The sequence below is a fragment of the Cololabis saira genome, chromosome 4 (genome assembly GCF_033807715.1).
Source record: "Cololabis saira isolate AMF1-May2022 chromosome 4, fColSai1.1, whole genome shotgun sequence".
Lineage (NCBI taxonomy): Eukaryota > Metazoa > Chordata > Actinopteri > Beloniformes > Belonidae > Cololabis > Cololabis saira.
In genome coordinates, this window is record NC_084590.1 from 19,330,409 (window position 1) to 19,340,383 (window position 9,975).

General features: G+C 38.1%; 1 protein-coding gene across 4 annotated transcripts in view; it reads right to left on the minus strand.

Annotated features, from left to right (window-relative positions):
* brwd1 (bromodomain and WD repeat domain containing 1) overlaps positions 1–9,719 on the minus strand; it is a 31,319-nt gene extending 21,600 nt beyond the window's left edge. For all 4 annotated transcript variants that reach the window (XM_061719091.1, XM_061719089.1, XM_061719090.1 and 1 more), the window contains exons 1-8: positions 9,470–9,719; positions 9,304–9,362; positions 9,162–9,191; positions 7,850–7,909; positions 4,743–4,893; positions 4,472–4,570; positions 1,406–1,566; positions 964–1,185 (exon numbers count right to left, since the gene is read on the minus strand). In XM_061719091.1, coding sequence (XP_061575075.1) covers positions 964–1,185; positions 1,406–1,566; positions 4,472–4,570; positions 4,743–4,893; positions 7,850–7,909; positions 9,162–9,191; positions 9,304–9,362; positions 9,470–9,506 — 819 coding nt within the window. In that variant the 5' untranslated portion in view covers positions 9,507–9,719. The remainder of the gene's footprint in view (positions 1–963; positions 1,186–1,405; positions 1,567–4,471; positions 4,571–4,742; positions 4,894–7,849; positions 7,910–9,161; positions 9,192–9,303; positions 9,363–9,469) is intronic.
* Positions 9,720–9,975: the final 256 nt, after the last annotated feature.

Here is a 9,975-nt window from a genome sequence, read left to right on the forward strand (position 1 = left end):
GAAAAAGGAAAACATAAGATAACGCCGTTGCAGAGAGCGCAGAAACAGATAAAAACACACATCCAGTGAATCATGAGACCTCATGGAGAGGAGAAACTTTTAGACAAGTCTTGTTTGTTCAGGAACACTTTGATTATACCCTGTTTAAATTAAAAAAAAAACAACAAAAGAGTTAACCTTTAATTCTAAGTTTCCAAGGATAAGCAGGTACCTTGTACAGAGGCTACACTGCTCACACAGCAGGTCCAGCTTCGAGTTGCGGCCTGAGACCTTGAGCTATGTCTTCCCTCAAGCTCTCTGCCATCTTTTCCTGTCTACCTACTATCAATCAGGAGTCAGGAGTTTTTGTGATTAAGTTAGATTCTGAGTGATACTTAGAGGGGAAATATTACAAAAAAAGAAATGTTTTCCCTGCATCTGAAAGGTCTGACATTACACAAACCCATGACTTTGTCTGTGCTCATCCAGGTATGAAGATGACTCATTCAGGGAACACTCAAACTAAGTAACTACAAACAAATAACCCCTAAAGTTTGCTAGGCCTGAGTTGTGCAAGTGGTCACTTGTCGGGTGAAGTAAGGCAGGATAACACAGTTGCACATGCATGTGGGGGAGTGCAGGTATACGTGCAGATGTTTCCTTGTGACAGTCATTTAACAACACAGTAGCATAAATCAAGACATGCACAAATGTGTGTGGCTTGTATCTGCCAAGAAAAACTAAACTCGCCAGCAGATTTTAAAAGGAGGCCCACTCAGTGGAAGATGGGGTGGAATGGAGTGGCCAACTCTGTCCCATAAAACTAGCCCCTTACAACACGTGTAAAGATATGGTTCAAGAGGGTTTTGGGTAAATGCTAATTGAATTAAGCGAGTGAGTAATTTGGAAGGGTAGTTATATTTTGTCTTTAAATCACAGGACCAACTCAAATTTGGAAACTGGCAGTATATTACGAAGACAAACCTGAAGGGAGGTAATAGATCCACTGTGCCCCTGCAGCACAGCCACGGGAGCACAGGTACGAAGGCACCACACACGAATGGTCTTGTCACAGCTTCCTGCAGCAATTAGTGTGTTCTCATAGTTCACAGCCAAATCTGTGATCTCTGCAGAGTGTCCTCGCAACGTGGAATGAAGTCTTCCATCAAACGAAGACCAAATCTTCACCAAACAGTCATCTGAGCCCTGAAAAACAAAAAAGAAAAACTTCAAAAACTGAAAGAAATATCTGTGAATAAAACACAAAAACTATTATACTTTAAGAACAGCAACAACTAATGTACACAGCCAAACAAGTATCCATTTCAAAACTAATACTCTCAGTCTTTAAAATAGAGTGGTAGTGTTTAAAAAAAAACAATAATACAGATGGCCTTATTAATTGTGCTTTGCAGTTCCATCTTACTGTAAAGATCCTGAGACCAGTGCGATCAAAGGCGATACAGTACACTGCAGACAGATGCCCCAGGATCCGCCTATGCAGACGCATGCGCTCATAGTTGCTGACAGGACTGATGGAGCTGAAGCGCTGCTCCCCTGTTAGCTCTCTCCCCCGAAGCACCTTCACTGTAGAGAAGAAGATCCAAATAATCATCAACATTGCAGAACGGCAAGACGGTTTCGATCAGGACAAGCAGAGCGTGAGGAATATTAATGCCAACGTTTTTCCTGGTCTTAGCCAGACAAACATGTTCACTGAAAACACCAACTTGCTTTACTTGAGTTTCTCATCTCAGGGACAACATAGATTTTTTTTTTTTTAATACAACAGCATCAAGTACAAGGAAATTGTTATCCCATATCCAGATCTGCTCTGTAATCAATATGAATAACTCAGACAGACAGACATCTGGCTCAATGTGTTTGCTACGAAAACAACTAAAACATCCCTTAAACAAGAACAAAATAAATAAATAAAATAAATCACACACTCTTTTGCTTTATGTTCCAACAGACTCGAGCTGAAGCTGGTTTTCGGCATTTTATGCAGGCAGACGTTTAGTGGTCATATGATAACAGTACCTTGTGAATGTCTTTAGTTTCTTCAATAACATTTGAAAAAAAGTTTTCTTTTGACTTAGCATCTTTTTCCACATGTTAAATTTTAAATCAACAAACAGAAGTGGAATACAAGTCATCTTGGGTTTTTCTTAAGGATATTGTGCAACCACTAACCTCCACTTTAAAACTGCTGACAAACTTTGCTGCCTGATGTACTTCATAATCAACATGTACAGCCTGCCCAGAGGCTACGTCCTCGCAAGTGGAACGCATATTTAATAACTAATAAATGTTAGTAGAATAACAGATGACAAAACACTTGATTTGACTGGCAGCACAAACAGAGGACAAGCCATCTATATGATGATATAAATGTCTGACTGCATCCTGTTAGCAAAACAATATATTGATGCCTTTCTTGAAATATTGTAGTGAAGTGTCCACTTAATTTATATGATTTAATTTTTAATTGAATAAAAATATGCATGATCGCAAATCAATGTAAATGAAATAGTGGCATTAAAATATATACAAATGTGCCACAATGACAGAGCTTTTGGCACAAACAGGAGTATTTCCCAGGCTTCCTTCTAACTGATTATTCCATTTTGTTCTGGACAACCATGAATATCCTGAAGTCCTCAAAAAAAGTTGAGATGCAGTTTACTGTTGTGTTGCGTCATCTGTTCTTTTGATAAAACTGGAAATTAGGATACTGAATGTTGCAGAATACAAGATTTCTGCTCACCAACCAGAATCAATTCACATCAGATTCACTTTTGCAATATGTGCCATACGTTCTCAAAAGGACAAAGATCTGCACTTCAGACACGTCAGTGTCAAGCATGTGCACTCTAGAGTTGTTCCGAAAATACTAACAGTGAGCATTTACGTCTATGCACCATCCAATATTTACAAACAGAACTCCAACTCTTCAATGTCGCTTTAAAAGCCAGAACAAGAAGTTTCTCTATGCAGCCTTGGAAACTCCTATGTTGAGGGGCCTAAAACAGTAGCATGTGAGTCAAAGAGCTAGCTATCTAGCGTTACCATTATGTTGGCAATACTGGTTTCTTTTAGGTGGAAAATCCTACCACGAAGCCTGTGACGTGCTCCTTCTGCAGGGCTGCAGTTTAGACTGAAACCAGGACAATATTGGACAAAACTATATAATTCTTTGTCTTTGATGACCAGCCACTGTTGGATTTCACTGCACAATGAACATCTGGAGCCATGATACAGTTTCCCAGGCTGAAAATGCAACTCTAACGGCTCTTTATTAAATAGATCTAATAATATTTATGGGGATAAATCATCTATAAACCAATTTAACATTAAAATAACAGTGTCATCTGAAGAGTACTTGCCATCGGCCTATACCCAAACTCCAGGTAACGGATGAAAGAAAAAGAAATTGGTACTGGAACATCTCAAATGTACATACACTTTTTTTTTTTTTTTTTTAAAGAAAAATCTGGCATTGTCTGGTTGAAATAACCGTGGACTTATCAGGAAAAACGGCAAATGGATGGTGCTCATTATCTCCAAGAAACACCTCTGCATCAATGGTACCTCCACACTTATGCATGTCTGATGCATCCCAATAGGTGCTGGATTTTTGACTTTTCATAGATGACAGTTCAAGTGACGCCTTCATCTTGGAACATTACATTTTTGGATGAAGAATCAAGCTTTGTTTAGTGGAAAAGTAAATAGTTTTCAAAAGGCAGCTTAGAGCCCATGTGGCCTTGCTGATAACGGTGGCATGATGGTTTCTCATGCTGTGCTGCTTGAGGGCTTTTGCTGCTCTTCCACATTTTTGTGGGTCTGTTGCTTCCATCAAATACAATGACATTAAATGACAATATGGAAAATAATTTCCTTTGAACTTGTGGCTATCAAATATCTGCATAAATTAAAGATGAAAGTTTTTTATCTCCACATTTAATAAGCTTCCAAGCTTTTTCTAGAATCTGCGTTTTACTTTGCAGGAAGAAAAAACAACAAAAAACAAGAATCCTTGAGACAGTGTTGAGGAAGTGGATGCCTGACATCCAGATCAAACAGGATTGAAGAATGATCGTAAGTAAAGAAACAAAAGAATTCCTTAAAAATAAATTTAAAAAAATAAATAAAAAAAAAACACTGGAAGGATGAATGCCGTTTTGTAAAAAGTTCCTCTGTTACCAACACTAAAATTTAGCCAATATGGCTTAAAACTTGGCCTGGTCATATAATCCACCAAAGCTTATGGTCAACAACTGTGAGCCAAAAGAGAAATTATTAGTGAATTACAGTCAAATGAGCACATTATCCAATTACTAAATGACTTCTAGGCATCAGTCAGAGAATTAATCATTAGAGAGGAAGGCTAAGACCACAACAACGTACATGCAACAACTCCAAGCACATCCTGTGGTCATTCTCATTACTTCCCGGACAGACAATTAAGAAGTGACTCTGGACCTACCTAGGTGTGATGTTTTCTTGCAATTCAAAGGCCTCTCTGGTGGTCGGCCCCGGTGAAGGGCTGCATATGATGAAGCTTGAAACCGCGCACTGTCGCAGTCTGAAAATCAAAACCAAAGTTGATGTAATGATTCAGCAGATTGCCTGGTGTACAAAACCTGACAGCTTCAGCCCTGCCAACTTAAAAAAAAAAAAAAAAAGTACAGCATGCAAACTCAAATTTGCCCAAAAAGATACCCAGAATACACAAAAGGATCTTGGAACCATGGTACCTTTTGCCTTCCTCAGCATTGACTGCTTGCCAGACCCCAGCAGAGAGTGTACACCTGGGACACATGATGGCACCTCTTTGTCAAGGAGTGGTCCAATTTGCTTACATATCTGCAGCAAATGGTTAGGTGCAATATGTCTGTTTGCTGCAACCTGTCATGGCAAACAAAACCAGAGCAGTGACACTGATCAATACAAACCACTGAGAAACATATTGAAACCACAATTTCTACAACATGTTTTGCAACTATACTTCAAAACAGCCATCTGAAATATGTAAGATCATTTAGTCCACATTAGTAATTATTTAAAAAAAAAACAAAAAAAAAGGACAACTTATTTCATAATAAACAAAAATTGGAGTTGGAGTCATGAAGAGACTGTTTTGGTTGTTTGTTTGTTTTTTTTTTTTAAATAAAAGGATAACCCTTGTGTGTTCAAGTTTAAATATTACCAAGAAAGCAGATATGTTATGGCCATTATATCTAATACCACCGTTTCAGCCCTGTTTTCATATTTTGTACAGGACTGTCTCAGAAAATTAGAATATTGTGATAAAGTCTTTATTTTCTGTAATGCAAAAATGTCATACATTCTGGATTAATTACAAATCAACTGAAATATTGGAAGCCTTTTATTATTTTAATATTGCTGATCATGGTTTACAGATTAAGAAAACTCAAATATCCTATCTCAAAAAATTTGAATATTCTGGGAATCTTAATCTTAAAATGAAAACCATAATCAGCAATATTAAAATAATAAAAGGCTTGCAATATTTCAGTTGATTTGTAATGAATCCAGAATGTATGACATTTGTTTTTTTTTTTTTTAATTGCATAACAGAAAATAAAGAACTTTATCACATTATTCTAATTCTCTGAGACAGTCCTGTATATTTGAGGAATAACTTGAGAACTATAGATTTGTAATCACAATTTAACATGTGTTAAATTAACCCCTTTTTTTAGATTATTTTCAGCATTTTTTCAAGGTATATACATGAACACACAAACACAAAACTTCAAACCCCCCCCCCCCCCCCCCCCCCCCCCAAAAAAAGAAAGAAAACATAAATAACAAATAAATGAGGTTGAGAGGCAAGATAGACAACAGTAAGCGCTGACAGCAAAAAAGCTTATAAATCTACAACCCGTCCATCATAGAGGCTGACAATGTGTCCATATATGCCAAATAGGGTTGCCACATCTCTGTAAAACTTTGATAGTCTTTCCTGAGTGTATATGTAATTTTTTCAAGTGGAACACAGCTATTCATTTCTGAGACCCATCTTCCTATAAAGATGGGAGTCAGGCTTCCATGTGACGGCGATACACTTCCTGGCAACACACAAGGCCAGTGCGAGAAACTTCTTTTGAGCTTTTCTTAATTGAGCATCAATTTTTGTAGTATCTCCTAATAAGCATGTTTGAGGATCTAATGGAAGACGCACTCCTAGAAGTTTTGTCATGATGTCAGAAAAATCATCCCAGAATGTGTTTAGTTTTGTGCATAACCAAGTGCAGTGCAGGAATGAGCCCTCTTCTATCCCACATCTAAAACACAGGCTAGATATCTCAGGTTTATATTTATGCAATTTCAGTGGCGTAAGATAGGACTGATGGAGAAAGTTATAATAGGTCAGCCTGTATCTGGAGTTAATAGTGGCAGTGAGACTTTTTCAAATTAACCCCTTTAACAAAGGACAAACATACCTATTCCAAAGTTAATAAAGACTCTTATTTAAAAGGTGATCATGTTTTTTTTGTGCATTATCTTTGCAACAACAATAAAAATGTGAAGAAAATGCTTTTCTTAATTGAGCATCCATTTTTGTAGTATCTCCTAATAAGCATGTTTGAGGATCTAATGGAAGACGCACTCCTAGAAGTTTTGTCATGATGTCAGAAAAATCATGCCAGAATGTGTTAAGTTTTGTGCATAACCAAGTGCAGTGCAGGAATGAGCCCTCTTCTATCCCACATCTAAAACACAGGCTAGATATCTCAGGTTTATATTTATGCAATTTCAGTGCCGTAAGATAAGACTGATGGAGAAAGTTATAATAGGTCAGCCTGTATCTGGAGTTAATAGTGGCAGTTAGACTTTTTCAAATTAACCCCTTTAACAAAGGACAAACATACCTATCCCAAAGTTAATAAAGACTCTTATTTAAAAGGTGATCATGTTTTTTTTTGTGCATTATCTTTGCAACAACAATAAAAATGTGAAGAAAATGCTTTTCTTAATTGAGCATCAATTTTTGTAGTATCTCCTAATAAGCATGTTTGAGGATTTAATGGAAGACGCACTCCTAGAAGTTTTGTCAGAAAAATCATGCCAGAATGCGTTTAGTTTTGTGCATAACCAAGTGCAGTGCAGGAATGAGCCCTCTTCTATCCCACATCTAAAACACAGGCTAGATATCTCAGGTTTATATTTATGCAATTTCAGTGCCGTAAGATAAGACTGATGGAGAAAGTTATAATAGGTCAGCCTGTATCTGGAGTTAATAGTGGCAGTTAGACTTTTTCAAATTAACCCCTTTAACAAAGGACAAACATACCTATTCCAAAGTTAATAAAGACTCTTATTTAAAAGGTGATCATGTTTTTTTTGTACATTATCTTTGCAACAACAATAAAAATGTGAAGAATATGAGCACACATCTGACCAAACAGCCGTTTGCTACTCAAACCTAACTCGGTAGGGGGCGTGGCTTCCTATGCAGATGGACCAATCAGAGAGCAGGTCACATGCAAAACAACGCGGAGATGGAGCGTCTCGGCCGCTGATTGGCTGGCGGAGCCGTCTCCACAAAGAGAGCCTGATAAGTACCCACCCTAACTGCAGCAGCACGGCCGGGACAAAATAACATTTAACTCCCTAATCAAATGCCGGTTCCCCCTCCTCTCTTCAGCATCCCTCAACAGTTTACTCTGAACAATTTCAGAGTAAATGAAGTGTGTATTAGTCAAATAGTGCAGGTCAGGAACAATAATCCTCGGGGAGAAGAAAGCAGAACAAAGAGCGTGGTCGCACTCACTCAGCCCCCTGTCTGTCACCACACAATAACAATCAACTTTGCAGAAACAAGTTCAAATCTCACCACGTCTTCATATGTTCTCGGGTGCTCGTTTCCAAGCCAGTCCAATCTGCTGGGCAAGAGCTGTACAGAAACATAGTTTTATTAGGTGGGAGTCCCCACAGAAACAGAAAAAAGGGGGTTTAAACCCAGCTCTAGCTCTGGTGTCAAAAGGATGAGACATTAAAAGTAAGAGAGTTTGAGTCCAGACTGGGCTGCAGACCTAGGGTTTAAGTGTACTCTTAAATTAAACCTGCTGTACTCTACTGCCCTTATTTTTTTAACAGCTTGTGCTTTTTATTATTTTACTTCTTTTCTTATTCTTACCTATTTGTTATTATGTCTTGCCGCTTTTAATGTCAATGTAAAGCACTTTGAATTACCTTGTGTTGAATTGTGCTATATAAATAAATTTGCCTTGCCTTTCAGAAATAAGGGACGCTCCGATTTCAGCAACGCAGACCCCCAAAAAAGGACATCCCCAAAACTTCTAAACTGCATAGAAATGTATTTATTTTATATGAAAAAACGAAATGCTTTGATTTAAAGTTTAAAGTGCTTTAATAGCATTTAACTAGCATGACTGTACAGACATCCAACCATACTAGCAACTGAAATATCCTCCTATGATGTGTACGTCCATCAGCCCAGATGTAGAATATACATACAGGTGAAGGTCGGAACATTAGAATATGGTGTAAAAGTTAATTTATTTCAATAATTCAACTAGAATATGGTGTAAAAGTTAATTTATTTCAATAATTCAGCTAGAATATGGTGTAAAAGTTAATTTATTTCAATAATTCAACTAGAATATGGTGTAAAAAGTTAATTTATTTCAATAATTCTACTAGAATATGGTGTAAAAGTTAATTTATTTCAATAATTCAACTTAAAAGGTGAAACTAATATATTACATAGTGTCCTTACATGCAAAGCAAGATATGTTAAACCTTTATTTGTTATTATTTTGATGATTGAATTGTTTATTGATTTCATAATATAGAGATTTTTTCATTTGGGGTTTTCATAAACTGTGAGCCATAATCACCAAAATTATAACAAATAAAGGCTTGAAATATCTCACTTTGAATGTAGTGGGAAATAATATATTAGTTTCACCTTTAGATGAATTTACTAAGAATTAAGTTTTGCAATATATTCACATTTTCCGACCTTCACCTGTAGATTATTACATAAATAAGAGCATAATATGTGTCTATATTGGTTCAATACGGAATGCAACTTTTAATTCCCAATTTTAAGGGACGGGTGGCAAGCCTATGCAGACCCGACCCCTAGCAGCTATTAGCGGGCCAGCAGGGACGATACACACCTGGTACTGCTCTAGTTCACTGGCCAGGACCTGGGGGGAGATTAATAAGGCGTTTCAGAGAGAGAACAAGCACGTATCAAGTCAAGCAGCCTTTTAAAAGTGTGTTGAAAAGCAACAACAGTGTGGAGTCAGAGCAGCTCACCTCCGCCGCTCTCCGGCACGGACCCGTGGTGAGGAACCGAGAAACCACGTAATAAAGCTCTGAAACACACCAGCAAGCTCGTTAACATGCAGGGAAAACACAATCACATATCGATGCAAACCCGAGCTACCAAAACTGTGTGGGTTTTTTACTTTCTGCGGCTTACCCGTCTCAAGGAGCGAAATGTCCCGATTATTGGCCATTGGAATCGGCCGGGGTTTTTTTGGAGAGGCGAGGCGGATTTCAAGCTCTCTTTTATGGCTATGGAAAATGTTGATATATTTATTTAATTTTCAATTGCACAGCTCTGACCCCCCTCCACTGTAGCTCCCGCTTTCTGTTCTGTAGCCCGTTTGCAAGTCGCCATTGGGAGTACGAGGCCTCGGCGATACGGCTTACTTCCGCCCCCGCGGAGCGGCACAGGAACCGGGGGGTTGGGAGGAGCCTCGGCCAACAAAGAGAGGCTGATTATAAACGTAGACGCCGCGTCGAGTGTTCTTGCCCGCTGCTGCGATACGTCAACGCCGCCGCCATGTTGGATGTGGCAAGACTGCGCTGTAAACTAATACAAGTAAATTGACTTATTTTTATAAAGCGCCTTTCTACAAAGAAATTTATGTTTTACGTCTCATTTATTCATTCACACACGCACTGATATACTTGGGAAAAAGT